General features: G+C 41.6%; 1 protein-coding gene across 1 annotated transcript; it reads right to left on the bottom strand.

Moving 5' to 3' along the window:
* Nucleotides 1-1,313: 1,313 nt before the first annotated feature.
* LOC111867878 (glucose dehydrogenase [FAD, quinone]) lies at nucleotides 1,314-12,341 on the bottom strand. Its single transcript, XM_023858081.1, has 3 exons — nucleotides 12,077-12,341; nucleotides 11,465-11,703; nucleotides 1,314-4,074 (listed from the first exon to the last, which is right to left on the bottom strand). Exons 1-3 carry the CDS (start codon nucleotides 12,339-12,341, stop codon nucleotides 2,278-2,280), a joined length of 2,301 nt encoding a protein of 766 aa, XP_023713849.1. The 3' UTR covers nucleotides 1,314-2,277.
* Between the last annotated feature and the right edge of the window lie 5,854 nt (nucleotides 12,342-18,195).

The raw sequence follows: 18,195 nt of genomic DNA, 5'->3' as shown, positions 1-18,195 counted from the left end.
TAACTCGCGGAGCCACGGAGATGAGCCTTTCCTGTAGACCTTTCAAAGTAGTTTTCACGTCTGTCCCGTTTGGTGTTTTGACAAAAACCGTGAAGATATTCTTTATCTTTCTCTTTCCACTGGGCTTCATCTATCTTAGTTCTCGTCACTGGGTACACCGTAACATCTCACTGGTGATGTGGGTATGCTTCAGTGCTACATCTATCCGCAGTCTGAGGAACTGCATCCTGAAATTCTAATGGCCAATGTCACTGACCTAACGACCGTTGCCGCTGCATGTGAAATTGTTCGGATTGTGTTATTGCAAAGCGTGTTGAGCGGCAAGGTGTTTTCTGTGTGACACATGCTCAGGATGAATATGTCTCTAGCATCATTTAAATGCTATTGTTTTCTGTACAGAAGATACACATATTTTAATTATACACATATATCGTTTCTGTAAATTTTTATACCACAAAAATTTGTAAAGTTGTAAAGTTTATTCATATTTATATGTGTACTGAAGACACAACTTTCGTCTCCAATTTTGAGCAATTATATAATCACGTGTTCACTCATTTCTGTCTGTATTGCAACTCAAAATCGTTCAAAGTCACTCTTTTATTTTAAACTGTAATTAACATCACATTCAACTGCAAAATGTTTCGGCTTTACAAGGCATTATTCAGGAAATTCTTCAGCAATTAAAACTGTTACACTACACCAGTTCATATGTCAGTGCAATGCCCAGAAACGAATATTTCTGTCAATGTTATATTATGTTATGTAATGTCATGTCATGTCATGTCATATGATATTATGTTACTGCTCTGACACACCATCGTATTCAGCGGTCGCAGGCAGGATTTACTGCAGCTATTCAGTTAAATGTTACGAAACAGTGCCTGATTGAAGAGATGAACTGTGTATGAAATATACGAGAACAACTTGGAAAGTTCAGAGTGAATAACTTTCCAGTCTCAGTTATGTCACGGGTCATCTGGTGGTCAGAGTACAATGAAGAACAAATATAGTCATTTGAAGATTCCGGAAATGGGAACAAAATTAAAGGCAAGTATCTCCACCTGAAATAGTCGCGAGCCAGTAGCAGTGCAGGTAGGTCTATGCAGCCAATCTGAGTAGGAATGTCAATCACATTCAGTCCTCCATTTTGTTAAGAAATAAAGTGTGCGATATTCCAACAGCTCTCTGGGCCCTGAGGATTGTCTGAAATGGATGTGTGATGTAGCTCTTACCGTTCGTTTTCAATAATAATTCCAAAGTTCATACTGTCTAAATATATTTATTTTCAAAAAACTGAACCTGAGCAGATTGCTTATATTTCACACAAGTTTACAGTGGTGCGTGCACAAGTACAGCACGGTGCTTAACATAATGATATGAATGTACACTAAAGTAAGTGATATGTTGATATGCAGATCCTGCGTAAACATTTTCTGGATCAGAATATATGAGATTGTTAGTTGTGGCACTTTCAAGTTCTCTGACACACTTAAAAACATTCAAAACTCTTCCCTAAGAAATAAAGTGAGAAAAAAAATTGGAATTCGGAAGCCCTTTATTTATTACATTAGAACCTCAAGCACAACACACATTTAAGAACATTGAGTTGGAGTGGTTACGTTGTGCTATTAATTTGCACTGAATTTTGGAGTGATTAAATCGCACAATTCTGTAGCTGGATTTGAATTTTAAAACAGAGTCAACAGATGATCATCAGACCAACATATATTTGGAACATTTATACTTCTGAGCCTGGGGTTAAAAAGAAAACGGAACTAAAATATATTCAAATATTAAAAATTCTTTCAAGCGTTCACACTCAAAAGTGTAGCAGTAAGGACATTCGAGGCTTACTTATATAAAAAATTAAGTAAGGTAGTCTGCCTTTAGCATTATGTAGACGCGGGACCTGTTGGGGAACGGCTTTCTGTTATGGAAGTTAAACTTTCATTATCACATTGACAGATGAATACCAACCAACACGACCCTCAAGAACTGCAAAGCTCTCTCAAACTTCACTAGCGGGAACCGGTCTGCTTATTAATTTCATTACATTCGAATTGGCCCTTTCATCAATAATTTTGATTAAGCATTGGATAATGACTTTCCCCTTCATTCAGGTAATGCTAAATTGGGACAAACAGTGATTTACTACAAAATTCGGACGAATTAAGAGGGAGCAAATACCTACGAGATCTAATTAATGTGTATTTTGATATGAAAACAGTACGCACAAATTTATCCTAACCCTTTTCGTAAGACAGAGTCAACTTATCACTTTAACCAGTCCGCCTTAATGAGGTCTGCCGTCTTCTCGGCTATCATGTAAACTGGCGCCATTGTGTGGCCCGATGGGACAGTTGGCATGATGGAAGCGTCCGACACTCGAAGCTGTTTAACTCCCCTCACACGCAAAGCACGATCCACAACTGCGTCTGGATCAGAATCATTGCCCATTTTGCAGGTCCCCACAGGGTGGAATATTGTAAAAGTCATGTATCGTATGTTACATTCCCAGAAAGCGTCCGAGTCGAACTCGTGGTCTTTGCATGGCAGTATGGTCTTTCTGTAGAGTTCAGCGCCATACTTCTGCAAAGCATCTGTTTTCGTCAACTCAGAAGCTCTTCTGATGCCCTTAATAATGATCTCAATATCCCTGCGATCGGAGAAATAGTTGGCATCAATGAGTGGATGGGTACAAGGATTCTTGTTCTTCAGTAAAATCCTACCACGACTGTAGGGTCGAATAAGTATGGGGAAAATTGTGAAGGCATCTTTGTTATGGAGAGGTAAGTAAGATTCAAACAAAATATCCGTTCTTGCCCCCCAAGAATGCCAAGCTAAATGTAAATTTGCCAGAGTGCTTGCGGCGAAAAGCAATTCGATTGTCTGTTCTCCGTTACCAAAATCTCCCACATTCTCAAATCCAAAGGCCTCAGTTCCTCCAGGAATTGTCAGAATTCCGTCCCTCTTCAAGAAGTACTCAACCACACCTACAAGATCGTCAAAAATATTGTCGAAGCGTAAACCAACCGACTGGTTGAGAGTGAAGTACAAATTACCAAGTGTTACGTGATCCTGAAGATTATAACCGACCTTAGAATCTTGGATAACTTTAATCTGTACTTCTTGGAGGTGATCACTTGGGCCAATACCTGACAGCATGAGCAGCTGTGGAGAATTTATGGCTCCTGCACTGAGGATCACTTCCTTCCTGGCTCTAGCCTGGACGGGAAGCAACCCCCATTTCTTGTACTCTACTCCGTAAGCAACCCGAGTGTTCTCGTCAATAAGGACTTTAGTGACCAGGCTGTGTGTCGCGACGTGCAAATTCTTTCTGGTTCTTACAGGCTCAAGAAATGCACGATAAGCACTCCAACGCCTCGCGTCTTTTATTGTGGTCTGCAGGTAAGAGTAGCCTATTTCACTCTCTGCATTGTAATCCACGTAATTGTATCCTCTCTGGAGACCCGCATTAATAAATGCCTCTGCCAGTTTTGTGCGATGAATAGGATATGTGATTACAAGTTCTCCTTTGGTGGAGTGGTACTTGGTATCATTGGCTAATGATGGGATTGTCATGTGCTCGGACTTCAGAAAATAGGGCAAGATATCATCGTACCCCCATCCCGTGTTCCCTAGAGCCTCCCACCCGTCATAATCTGCGCGAATGCCTCTGGAGTATATCATATAATTGAGAACAGTTGTTCCACCCAGAACTCTTCCTCGAGGCCAATGACAGAGACCAAATTTCGACCCAAAGCAAGACGAATTTGACCTCTCTGTCCTATATTTCCAGTCTGCGGGTGTGTATTCCAAGACAAATGGTATGAGCGGGATATCCTGTATGAAGTTCTCTTCTCCTCCCGCCTCTATTAGCAGCACATTCCAATCCGGAACTTCCGACAGGCGGTTAGCCAATACACAGCCCGCAGCGCCGCCACCAACAATGATGAAGTCATACTCTGGAGCCTTGAGGAGTCCATGCACGTGTGTGTTCGTCTGCAGGAAGGCGAGTAGAGCAGTGACGTAAAACAGCGTAGAGGCCCTCGCTGTACGAGATGAGGATATCTAAAGGAATGGAACACAATTTGGATGCCTGAGTTTGATGATAATCAACTTATATTTATTAGAATGAACATTTCTTTTCGATTGTAGGAGGAGGTGGTAGAACGCTTCTGAATGTCATGGTCTAACGCTCAAACTGATATTTTTACGTATGGCTTGACTTTAAGATGTAGAGTCACATGAAGTTGTTTGCAAAAATTTGCTGAAATCTTGCTAACGCATCTATTATTGATATCCTATCTGCTGTCGTGCAGTCTCTTTCATTGTCAAATATTTATAGAATGGTGCCAACAGCCTTAATGACAGGTAATAATTGTTCACATATTAAGTAAATAATGTTACTGGCGTCACGAGTTAAATGTTTTGTTTACTCCGTGTCTGATGGAGTATGGGAGAATTTAAGAACCAACTTATTTCATTTGGTCTACTGGGCTACTGGATTCGACAATTATATTCACTATCTTTATTTTTTGTATCGTCTTGTTTATCCTTTTTCTAAGATACTTCTGTGTCCGTCAGCATATAGACTGTAAAATGAAAGTAATTTACGAGTAGAAAGTGTTAACATTGCTTTATTTTATATTTTCTGGAGTACGAGTATATAGCGCATGATTCTTTCACAGTTCTATTCAATCAATTGCACCTTAATCATATTTGCAGATTAATCGGGTCGTGTATTTTTTCAATAAACAGAAAAATTAGTACTAAGCAATATCCTTAACATTTTCTAAACCCTCGAAATTTATTTATTGATGTCATATCTTCACATTTTTAGACTGTACGTGTCTGAGAATACTTGAACACTCAGTGCCTTCAGTTTAAATCTTACATTTAAAATTCTGTCATTGCAGAAAATATATTCGCTTCTTAAACGAAATTCTAATTTTTACGCCATGTCTCTCGAAAACGTATTCGAATATAATTTTCTGCTGAAAATTGTTAATGTCGTTTTCTTTGTAGCTTTTGTCTTGATCTTACTGTAGGTGTTTCTTGCTCTTATAAGATTTATTTTGTAGGAAGATTTCTGTCTCTTGCGATATAACGCCGTGTAATGTATTAGTCGTTGAAATTGGGATTCACAAGAGTCTTACAACGAGTTGTCAGTATTTGGGTGAAGGATTTGACTTCGGACATAATGAAAGAATACAAAGCGGGTTTTGACAAATTGCAAACTGTAAAAGTATTCCTGAGATAGAAGACAAATTCCAAATTTATATTAAAATATTATGAGAACTTATGAAGTAGAAAATAAAGCCGTAGATTTGACTTTATGCGGCACATACCTGAATACCTTCTGATTCCATTTGCGGTGCCGCTGAAATGAACTGGAAGTGTAACCTGAGGAATGTGGCTCCTCAGTCAGTAATCGGCCCTTATAAGTGTTTCTGGTACGTACTAGACCGAATATATTACACGATGTTTTTGACAAGAGATAATCCTGTGCAAATTGTTTCCTTTGCGTCAAGCGCCCAGTCAGTGTTATGTCATGTCATATGATGTTATGTTACTGTTCTGACAGGCTATTACTATTTGTTATTCATTACTGTTATCTGCGAACCTGAAGTCCTCGGACATTTTCAGGTAATTATGAAGAAGTTTTCGCACGAGTGGTGAAGGGGCCTGCTCTGATAGCAACGTGTAGTGCAACTGTGGAATTCGGAGCGGCAGATTTCTGCTGTAGAGTGGCTTGGTTCAGAACTCGGCGTCTTAGAGGTTAGGTTCAGTCTTCGCATTTTGAGGGCGCAGGCCCGATTTTGGGTCTGTAAATTGATGTCCTGATGCTGGAAGCTGGTTAATGCGGTTATCCAAGTAAATTTTAAGATAATATAAGTGATTAAAACGTTGAAGTATGTTTAAATTTGCGTGAAGACTAATCTGAAATGTGCAGGGAGATATAGTCTACAATATCAATGCAGAAGAAAGCGAAGTCATGTGTCAGTGTGGATAGCATGAATGGCAAATATATCTGCATAAGCAATTGTGGGTGTGAATGGTGCAAAAGAAAATATATTTAGAACAATTTTCAGAGTAGCTTATAGTTGGAACAAAGATTACAAGTGGAGTGAAACCTCTCCGCTTCGGTAACCATTAATCCTGATGTGAGAAATTCCGGATCGACATATGGAAAAAAAAAAGAAGAAACGCTGTTCGCTGTTGAGAACATAAGTTTAAAGACAGATTGAATGTAGGAAGGCAGATGCGTCACTTGTTCGTGTTTTTTACACATCATTCATTTATTTCTTTTTTGTTATTAGCTGTCTCACGTGCAACTTGCGTTTTTGTAACCTGAAAGATTTTACATGTTGAAGTTTGTTGTACATCACACTACATGTTTCGACAAACACTGGTGAACCTAGGTGTCTCTAAAACTGATGATGGAACTGCTGTTTTTCCGTTCTTATGTTCAGATTTCGGGATAGGCCAAGGTTCGTGCACTTATATATCTATTATGTGCATTAGTGTCTTGCATATGTGTTTTGTTTGTGACAAGTTTTGCCGTTGCTTATGGCATGTATGTATATCTATGTACCTTCCCCATGGTAATAGTATATAAAGAACCCCTAAAGAGCAGACGACTCTAGTCTGGAAGCAAGCCTATACAGATTCAACATTGTGCTCACGGCCGTGTTCTTTCCTTTTTTAATGTTTTGCAATTTTATATGTTTTTGTTATAATTTTCTTTCTTCTTCTTTAGTGCAATCGATCTGCTTTAGTTCATCCAAATAATGCCTCGCAGAAGATCAAACTTATGTCGTCGTACTCGCGGAGCGGAAGCAGTGCGACGAGTAATTGCAAATCAAACTGGGGAAGAACGGGCATCAGAGAAAGAGCGCAGCAGGCAAAGAATGGCTCAAATACGTACCGAGGAAGCAGCAGAGCGACGTGTAGCCAGACTTGAGGATGCACGGTTGCGAGCACGGCTATCGCGTTCTGCAGCTTCAGATCTGCTTCACTCTCAACAGAATGAACGCGACGTGAAGAAGGTAATGAATATTTTTGTTCTGTAAAATGTTGGAAAATTTTGGGTAGCTGCACAATTGTAGTCTTCTCACGAATGGCTCAGCTCCATGAAGTTAGTTAGTTAGTTAATTAGTTAGTTAGTTAGTAAGATTAAGGGGAACTACCGCCATTGGACTCCGTTACCAGGCAACGACTGGTGAAAACACAGCAGTTCTGCAGTGAACTGCAGAGTGTGTGAATTAGCGATAGCGCTATAGTTACTTATAGATAGATTCTGTAAGTGTTCAATAAATCCAGTTACCAATTCAAACCTCCTGTATAGTCACACATACGAGTACATGTGAGAATATATTTTAATATATGATTATGAATGTTAAAGCAGAATAGATTGATCATAACAGAGGACTTTGTAATTGCGGCATAAGCAGGTTTTATGTACAATTTAGTGACTGGGTTATGGGGTGTTTGTTGATGCTTTATTTTATATTGTTGATGAATCTAGCCACTTCTGGAAGTCCACCGAAGCGATGTATATGCAGGATAATTCATAAGTCTCTACGGAAACCCCGACAATGATTCAGAATCACAGTACCCTTGTAGGCATGCATTTGTTCGACAGAGTGATTCTAAATTATTGTTGGTCTTTCTGTAGATACTTATGAATTATTCGGTATAAGGAGCTATGGTGAAATATATATTTTATTATGCTGCATTATTGAAGAATCTTATATACCATAGATGCGACGAACTATGCAATTGCTTAGTTGCTGCCACAGTGTGTTACGGAAAGATCTAGCCTGAACTTGTGAATGTATGTTAATTGTGTCGTAGTTGATGTCTGGCTTAAGGGTTTGTTGTGTGGTGGAAGTATTTTGTGGAATTATCAACTGTTGTCATTGGATCTACCAAATCGAATCTATGATATACGTGGTTTTACATTAACTTGACATAATAAATCTTATATATCTCCACATAATCCCTTATACATACACTACTTCCTTAAACCTCATAAGTCACTAGATTTAGCAGTAATATTAAAGTATTGTCACAAGATTAAGTGACTATAGATTGGGTTTGGATTTGTAATCAGATGTATTGAACACTTACTGAGAGTAACTACAAGTAACTACGACAGTCTGACTGAGTTCCATACTCCAAAGTTCACTGTAATTGCAGCACCCATAGAATCTTGTCAGTCTTCAATTGCCGTTGCTTGGTAGCGGCTTACAACGGAGGACGTTCCCCTTCCCCCGAGTTCCCGAACTCTTTATGGCCTGAGATACCAGCTACTCAGTACTCTCAACTGATTCAAGCAACTCAAACCAGAGTTACTTCACGACTGGCGGTTTACCGCCAGTCAGTTTATTTTGGCGTCAAGTCCTTCTAGTTTCACGATTAGAGTTTTTTCAACTGAACCCTTGCGGTATTAGTCCTTATGTAACATTCTCTCTGACGAGAAGATGGGGCTGTCTCTTATGAATATGCTTGGTCTTTGTCAAATATGCATATTGCACATATAACAGGTTGTTGCAAATTCTTCACTTTGCATTAAATACAAGCCCTCTGTCAGTCCAGGCTTTGCAAAGCAGAGCATGCCTATCTTATATCTATATGCTACAACGGCCGCTTAGACGCTTGAATGGCCGTAAGCTTGACCGCCGCCAAGTTTAAGCCTCTTATATTTTCTGTGTCTGACTTCACCTTGTCCTATACCGCGAACATGCTCATTCTCATGATTCTGTATGACTTCTGCTTGTTGCCAGCACAATTCTCTTATATAGACCTATATATATGGAAGGTTGAAAGCTGTGTGGAAATCGCAGACCGGTGTACACCTTGGAAAATTTCCAGTGGTTCTGATCAACCAATAACTCAGTTTCAGAATCAGAATAACTTTAAGACTGGCAGTTTACTGCTTATCATTTCGTCCTGGAGACAAGCTCCACGAGACTCACGACCAATAATTTTTCAACTGAACACTTGCGGTTATAGTCCTTGTGTAACATCTTCTCTTACGAGGGGATCGGTCTGTCATTTACAATTGGTACTGGTCCTCGCCAGCGCAGCAATTCTTGGGTCCGATTCCCGCGGAACTCATGGCCACATTTCACTGTCTCAGATTTTAGACTCCTCCAACCTGGAAGGTCAGGTCCCCGTATTTATACCCCCAGGAACAGGGTGGCCCGGCTATACACCCAGGCACGGGGTTCCCATTTCATCGCTTCCTATCACTCGCAGGGCTGTGGTGGAGGTATTTGATCCCGCCTCCACAAGCGCACGGACCGCGCAGATAAGGTATTTTCATTATTGCATGTTCTTCCTATGTCATACTTACCGAGCCTCGCGTTTTAAACCATGCATTCGTCGCTGTGTACCCAACTATCCGCTTCCCTGCTTGCCTGCCTCTCTGTCTACCTGTCCATCTATTCCTTTTGCTACCACTTGGAGCACAGGGCATCCGTGAAACGCTTCGTTTCACTTCAGTTTCTTAATCTTAGTCGGCAGGACACCTTGGATGGGGGATCAGCCAGTCGCAACGCCGATATATGCATATTACAACACAAAATACACGCAGAAAAACATTCATATCTTGAGTGGGATTCGAACTCAGGAGACGGTGATGGTATTTTTTCGTTAGACCGAGCGGCCACTGTGATCGGCTTCTGTGCACCTACGAATCATATATTTTAGGAACATGGGGAAGTAAATTGTTGTTGAATGTTACGTCTTCGAATTCTTCTAAAAGATCATGGCGTATCTCTCGCAGCTGGAGATTTGCAGTTCCCTGCAGGAGGTAAATAGGAGCGGTACTGATGTGCGTCACAAGTATGACGGGGTAACTGGATTCTGTTTATAGCACATAGGATTAATAACATACATGAAGCTTTGTTTCTCTTTGGGGTTTCGATTTAGTAACTGTACTTTGTTGCAGAGGAATGACCACCACAACCGTACAAATATAAGTTACGCTATCTTCACCGAAGGCAATGAAATAACAACAGTGACATTTGGGTTTGAGGTTACGTGGCGGTAGCTATGCAGAATACGGTGTTTTATTTTTCGGATTGTAATGCCGCGGTATTTTGGGAGCATCCGACCTTCCGTTGTAACATCACGCCACCATTTCTAGAAGTGCAGCGTTATTAGTAAACTAGCTGAATTTTTCGTTATAAGACAGTATCACGTAACTTTGAAAAAGGCCCCGCATTCCTAGTCAAATGCCGCGCATAACTTGTGGTGGTAGGAGTTTCTTAACACTCGCTCTTCCACTTTCCCGACCCCTCGTGTTTCATTGAAACTACCCTATTCTCTTTTCGAAAAACATGTTACAATAATACAAATATATTGTCACTCTTCATGCAAAGAAAATATATTTAATGTGTATTACTAATTTATACTTTAAAAATTAAAATGTAATAATCATATGTAATGAAGAAATGAATTTATCCAGTCGTCATGGAAGTACATGTAGAATTAACTAGTGTGTCAGCGGCCTCCGTAGTCTAGTGGTAACGTTCCCACCTCATGACTCGTAGTACGAGGGTTCAAATACCCGGCGGAGGTCGTCGAATTTTTAAGGGCGGAAAAATTCATGGAACAAGTCCTCCGGGAGGGACTTTAAGCCGTGGGTCTCGTGTCGTAGCTTTACGGCAAGTAAAAGAACCTCATACCTCTAAAGGAGGTCACTGAGCCAAAATTGCGGACGTTTGCCGCCCAACAGCAGTCACTAATACTTCCGGTAGATGGGGGAAGCATTATAGATACTTCTCAGCCAGTAGAGAGCCGGTCTCGCTGGCTGGGCGGGACTGATGGTAAGCACCAATACCGGTAGGATATAGAGACTGGTAGAAATCATAGAGGGAAGCACAATGGACCACTACAGGTCTAAGTGCATGGGGAAACCCACCCTCTCTAATAACTAACTAACTAACTAGTGTGTCCATGTTAGTAATGTAGTCTATATAGTGAAAATTAAAACTGGTCATACCTCGTATCTCTTATTTACTCATCATCTTCATGTGACCTTCCACTTTCCTCACTACCTGTTGTGATGATTATATTGTCTGTCCTGGAGTCGATATCCATTTCCCTTGCGAAGTACTGGTCCTCTCGATTGCAATATGCTGCCCAGTCTTCGGCGGAAATGGAATTAAATTTCTCCTCTGCTAGAAGCATTGCATTGTCCAACTTAAATGTCACGTTACTTTGGTCCACCCAATTTTTAACGGTGCTCCACACCATCTCAATAGGGTTAAGGTCTGGATGATAAGGTGGGAGACGTATCACAAAGTGTCCAGCAGCAGCACAAATAGCGTCCAGTCTATATTCTTATCTGAATTGTGTGTTTTTTTATTATTATTTCGTACAGTTCTGGTGCCGCAGCCGGATACGAAATGTTCCGTTCTGCCAACCACTGTTTCATTTCACCTACTTTGGTATTTGAAGTTGGCGCTCTCTTTACTTCAATATTACGGTAACTTGCACTGTCAATTACGATCACCGTTCTTGGAGGCAAGTTTGGAATTAATTTTTCCCGGATCCACTTCTCAAAGTTTCCAGAACTCTTCAGGTGGTGGTAGTCTCCTGTTTTTCTGCCTGGTTTAAACATAAGCAAAGCTTTCTCCACAAAACCTTGCTTACCACCACCATGTACAATAATTGCTCGTGGACCTTTGGCAATAGGAGAGGAGAGTGTTTTATTTAGCGAGTCATCCCAGGAGTATGAGATGTGTGGCTGCTGTGCAAGTACGTTTCATCGACATACACTGTAGGCCGACCTTCTCTGCAATATTGCCTGATTGTCCTCAGAAATGCAGGCGTTTAAAATGGGTGTTATGCCTTTCAATCAATGTTTTTGTATTATCCCTCGTCCTTCTTCAACGAAAACCAAGCCGGCGAACAATTCTCCCGCAACTAGGAAGACTTCCTTCAAATTTTAGGTCTCTAACCATTTGTTTGTGAAGTTTGGGCATGGTAACTCTTTCGCCCTCTGTTTTATGAAAGTCGTAGATCCTTCTTCTGATGGCATCTTCTATAAACTGACCACTTTCCGTTACAGGTTTCTCCTTCTTACGCTTCTTGGTCGGTGAGTCAATGGAAGCGCCCTCTTCTAAGCTCCTTTCTTTTCGAATAATTTCATTCAGTGCAGTACGGCCGATTCCTGTAGCTTCACATACTGTTTTCTGGATTGACTTCAAGTTTACAGCAGCTCCACTATCTGCTAGTCTCTCTAAGTAATTATATACGTTTGCAATTACTTGCTTCGTCTGTGAGTGTAGACCTATACCCTGACCTAATTTCTTACTCATTATGTACGATTTAGCGCACAAGGAAACTGACGTTTTTAAACAAATTATAGAAAAACCGTAAGTATAACCTGCTTCGAGGGTGCCTTACAAACAACTGGCCGCCTGTTACTTCTCACATTCTCGAAACCACCCCCTTGTCTGAAATTCTTCTTCTGCGCATTCAAAGTTACTCTTGGCCTTGTTCGAAATTACGTGACACTTGCTATATCTTATGCTGACTTTTTCTTGCTTGGTACAATTTTCGAGTTTGAAGATGGAGGCTTTATTGTCTCCCGAAACAACGGACTCGTTTCGAACAAAGACCTAACTCGTAACACTTGCTGGTCACTATATACAAATTTTATATTTAATTGGACTAAATCTTTATTATATTTGAATTACCCTACAACTAGATTTCAGGTTGTTAAGCGTTGGCGTCCTGCTTCATTCTCGAGTGTTTGTCTGATGTTCATGGTTGACGAAGTGACACTGGGACACGTTTCCTTACGGCTTTTCTTTTTTTAATTTTGCTCTGATTATCATCATACCGTTATTAATTCATTCTCATACATGACCACCCCATTTCGGTGGTCCTCAATCCTGAGCAGTTCGTATGTTATCACACCCTCGGTTCTTAAGTTTACAGCTTTATCTCTGACCCCCGCATCTCTCTTCTTCCAGTGTAAAAAAGTAGAGCTATCCCTGTAACAGGACGTGGAGGCCCATAGGTTTGTGAGACTTCGAGGTTCCCACATTTTCTAGATAATCTGCTAACAGATGGCGGTGAGGTTGTCAGCCTTACGAGCCGGCCGTCGTTTACCCCCAGGAAGATTCTTGGTATTCATTTCTGTTAGATACTGAGCCGACCTCGGGGCCATAGTGCGACTGGAAGGATTAGGTCATTTGAAAGAATCCAGTGACTTCATCAGGAATCGAAACTGCGACCTTTCTGTTTGTAGCATAGTGCCTCAACTTCTTAATATTTCGATCCTTAACTATAACCGGATTAGCGAGGGAATACTCTAGATCAATAGATTCTGTTTCTATGGATCAGATTTAATAATTTAGTCAAGTTCGCTATATTTAGTTATTAGTATTATACAGTATGACCTGACTACATTATCCAGCATAAAGCACAGCGATTGTATTTCAAGGCATACTTCCGATAGTGTGAAGGCTAGCCGCTGACTATATTTACATTCAGATATAGAAGTATTGTAACATGTAGAGCTAGGCAACAGTCAGCAAGCCAATGGACTGGCGAGATAGTTATCACATGGCTTGTTTTCTGTGTGGTCTGGGCTACGCAACAATTAGGGGCTGTGTTTTCTATGCGTGGTCAGTGCCGAGAGGATATGGGAGAATACAGGAATGAGAATTGACTTCACTGGCGAGTGGATATGATATCACATCCGAACCCTCGTCGAGAGACACTCTTACACGTGGCAGTATTTAAAAGACCTCTGCGTGTGGGAAACATTTAAGAAATATATCTGAATAATTAGAGAAACATTGGCAAAATGATTTACGACAAAAACCGTGCTAGGATTATCTTCAGTAAATTAACATCAAGGACAGTAATATAAGGGAAACAAACATGCACATTTGGTAAAGCGGTTTACTTCAATGGAGTACACATATAATTACTTCTTCAAAAGTCTGCTATGCTCCTTGTGATCATACACGAAAAGTGATACACAAATAATAATGTCACATGCAGGGCCCATAAATCAAAATAATGGATGTTACTAATCCCATTTGGAGGAGGAGTCGAGTGCCTCCACCGTAGCCCTACGAGTCAAAAGAGTCGACGAAAAGGGAACCCAGTGCCTGGGGGTATAACTGGGCCACCCTGTTCCTGGGGGTTTTCGAATCTGAAAGAGTAAAATGTGGTCATGGGTCCTGCGGGGCTCGGACCTGAGAATGACTGCACTGGCGGGGGCCAGCAGCAATTGTAAACGACAGACCCGTCCTCTCGTCGGAGAGGATGTTATAAAAGGGCTATGGACGCAAGTGTTCAATTGAAAATATAAATACTGGTCGTGCTCCTCGAGAGGCTTGGCGCTAAGACGAAGAGATTTGTTATAACCCACCAGTTGTAAAGTAACTCTGACTCTCTGAATTGACTTCACTTAAGTTCCGAAGTTCCAAGGGAACAGCAGTGTGACTAGAAGCAGAATTAGAAGACTTAGTGTGTGACGTTACATGTGCTGTAGTTACAGCAAACTTGAGGGCGAAGAACTAACTGTAGTTACGACTAGTAAATATCCATTTAACATACTGACCAGTCCAAACCCCTGAATTAGTCACTGAAACAAGTGATGATGTAAACCGAAGGCCTATATCACTGAACAGCAGTTGTTAACACACAAGCACTTAGGCGTGTGCAAATTTTCTTCCTCCCCCAAATTGACATTTATCTGTGACAAGAAATTTTCTGAAGTTACTGCTCTTTTAACGGCACTGATTACACAGTGAAGCCCCAGTAGTTTATATGGATCGCGATAACTGGAGTTCTTACGCCGATTGGCCTTCACATGAGAATTTACAAGTCACCAGAATTTGGAGTTATATCGTCTTGACACGAGAATGTCTCTGGGATGGAAACTCTCGTAGGCCCTGTGTCCTCTTTACTGTTGAGATCTGGCGTTCAAGTAGTCGATCCAGTGAGAAATTTGGCCGGTTTCCGCGGCAATGACATGCAATACTCGACCTAAGCGGCGTACGCAAGCCTTTGAAATCAGAATTTGATGTGAATATTATTGTAACATATATAACCGTTGCTAGGGAACAGCCGGGTAAACACGTTCCCGCAAAGAGAAGGTATTGGCCAACAAAAGGAAAAGAGCTTCCCATTGCTAGGCAACAAACAAAAAAATTTCGTCAACAATACAGGCTGTTTTCTATGTGGTCCGTGTCAAGTATATATATAAGAAGCAGTGAAGACTGCTCGAGAGGCCGCACTGGCAAGGTCCAGCAACATGTCAAAATGACAGACCCGTCAATTCATTAGAAAAGGCGCCCACAAAAAACAAGACCGTAGCTGTCAAAGAGTAATAAATAACAGGTCATTAGCCCCAGATGGGACGTGACACCAGGACTTGCTGACTGACTGACCGTGAGTCTCAATGTGACTTTGACTATGACTTTGTTCGAAAGATTTCGTCAGGAAGACATTGTTCAAGGCAGTTTAGTAGTTTACTTGTTAACCTTGACAGTTTTACAGTTGTTTGTGTCATAGATACAGAAATCGTGAAAGTGTACGTGTAGTAATGAATTGTAGTTACGACGTGTGAAATTGTCCAGCTAATCAAGTTATGAAATCCGGAGCCCATTACTTACTGTACCCACGATACACGCGACAATGTATTCTAACAGATTTGATCAACGCTTGCGAGGCAACCGCTATATAAAAACGGTCCAACAAGCAACAATAGATAACGCTGTTTTATATGTCGTCTGCGCCGAGCAACAGTAGGAATGGGGTTCTGTGTGTGGCAAGGTACCAGGTTACGCAACGTTTCTTGCAATATAACTGTGTTTTCTGTGTAGTTCGTGCCGCTGTTTTTGTAGCAGGAGCTACTAATAATAGGACATTAAATATCTGGTCATCAGTCCGAGATGGGGCTCGACACCAAGATTTACTGACTGACTGACTGACCGACCGTCAGTCGCAATGTGACTTGGACTTGGAAGATTTCAAACCCGTGTGGACGCGGGGTCGAATACCTACACCGTGACCCTGCGAATCGCATGAGGCGACGAAAATGGAAGTCTCAAATCCGAGAGAGTAAAATATTGTCACGAGTACCAAGGGACTCGGACCCTAGAAAGACTTGCGCTGGCAAGGTCCAGCAACATATACAAAACACAGACCTGTCCCCTCGTCAGAGAGGGCGCCCCACAGAAACAAGACCGAAACTGTCAAACAGTAATAAATATCTGGTCATGAGCTCCAGACGGGGCTCGACATCAAGACTTACTGATTGACTGGCCGTCAGTCGCAATGTGACTTTTGACTTGATAGGGCATGACGTGCTGTACTGAGTCTGGACTAACAGAGGTTCTGTATACGTTGTATAGAGTGGGACGCAGAAATTTCCTTTTTGTGAAGACGCTTTGTGAATGGACGGGAGGTCGCAGAAAAGTGGGGATAGGCTCGGCGAACGCAGCAGTCGCGGAAGTTTCTGTCTAATTCCGCTCAGTAGGAAACATGAGGTGGACGAGTGAGCAGCGTGCGTTTGCTGTCGAAGCCTATTTTTCAAACAACAATTCCTACGTGGCGGTGCAGCGTGCGTTCCGTACTGACTTTGGAATTAAGCCCAGAGGCACGGTTCCTGACCGGAAATCAACTGTTTTGTCGGTAGAGAACTTTAGAACACCCGGGAGTGTGGTGAAAAAATTATCAGGACTACAACGGACAGTTATGACGCCAGAAAATGTGGAGGCAGTTCGACAGTCGATTTTGAGATCTTCAAGATGCTCCGCTCGCAAACATGCAGTCCCCCTAGACATATCCACTCGTTCAATGCGCCGAATTCCTCACGAACATCTTCATTTCAATCTCTATAAGATGGTTGTTGTGCAAGAATTGTCACCACGTGATTTCCAGAACCGAATAACGGCGTGCGAAACGTTATTCGAAACTTTACCGCCTGATGCACTTGTTTTGTTTAGTGATGAGGCACGTTTTCACCTATCCGGGTATGTCAACAAGCAGAATATGGGTTAATGGAGTGGTAACAATCCCAGAGAGCTCCATGAGAGGCCACTTCACAGTGATAAGATGACAGTATGGTGTGCGTTGTCGAGAGTTGGAGTTGTTGGCCCTTATCTTTTTGAAGAAGACAATCATGCAGTTACTGTCAATTCACAGCGGTATGTGGACATGACGAAAACTTTTTCGAACCAGCTCTTGAAGAAATGCATCTATGAAATGTCTGGTTCCACCAGGATGGTGTTACGGCCCACACACCCCGAACTTCCATGATAATTCTGAGGGCAAAATTCCCCGGACGGCTCATCTCGCTTCGAGGTGACATCCCGTGGGCAGCGCACTCACCTGATCTAACGCCCTGTGATTTTTATGGGGATACCTCAAGGCAGAGGTTTTTAAACATCGCCCCACAAACCTGCTTCAGCTGAAGAATGTTATTTGGCAGGAAGTAGTCCAAATTCCGGTGCACATGTTGGAACGTGCAGAGGGGAACTTCAGAAAACGGTTGCATCAGTGCACAGAGAATGGTGGCCACCCCCGGCAAGATATTTTGTTTAAAACTACATGATTTAAAACTTTAAAGTATGTTCTTTCATTAGCTAAATATTAATTTTGTCTTTCAGCAATAACTTTTCTTTTATTCGCCTTCAAAGAATGAATTTTCTGCCCCCACCTTGTATATACATACATTTAATAACATGTAAAATGTAAACTTTATATACTGGCAAGAGACTTATTACTGCTGAGTGGTATATGACAGGGCCGTCCTCTCGTGAGAGAGAGCGCCCACATCAACAATCCTGCAACTGTCTGTCAGTAATAAAAATCTGGTTGTAAGCCTCTGATGGGCGTTTTATTCCTAGACCTAATGGCCCACCGACCCGTCGGTTGTAACATAACTTTGACTTTGATTTAGGTAAGTGGATTTCAGAAAAGTTTTTAGTTGATTTCCGAGGTTAATGGTGACTGAACAAGAAATAACAAGAATACTTCCTAGTGAATTGAAGTGCTAGTTTCTGTGTCGAGATCCGTTGCCAGGAGACGACAAGTGGAAACTAAAATCCTTGTGCATGTGCCGCGGTGGACTGGAGTGTATATAAATCAGCGAGAGCACTTTGAGTTTCACGAGGTCGAGCACAGAACACGTCAGCTGTGCCA

The sequence above is a fragment of the Cryptotermes secundus genome, unplaced genomic scaffold (genome assembly GCF_002891405.2).
Source record: "Cryptotermes secundus unplaced genomic scaffold, Csec_1.0 scaffold91, whole genome shotgun sequence".
Lineage (NCBI taxonomy): Eukaryota > Metazoa > Arthropoda > Insecta > Blattodea > Kalotermitidae > Cryptotermes > Cryptotermes secundus.
Note: the sequence above shows the minus strand (reverse complement) of the source record. Positions and strands in the feature narration are given on the sequence as shown.

What these genes read in the sequence shown, in the direction of transcription:
- LOC111867878 (XM_023858081.1), bottom strand. Translation starts at nt 12,341, where the DNA reads ATGAGTAAGAAATTAGGTCAGGGTATAGGTCTACACTCACAGACGAAG. An exon ending in GAAACCTGTAACGGAAAGTG is followed by an intron (nt 11,704 to 12,076) that starts GTCAGTTTATAG and finishes CTATTGCCAAAG; the next exon opens with GTCCACGAGCAATTATTGTA. An exon ending in CGCCAACTTCAAATACCAAA is followed by an intron (nt 4,075 to 11,464) that starts GTAGGTGAAATG and finishes CCATTCCTTTAG; the next exon opens with ATATCCTCATCTCGTACAGC.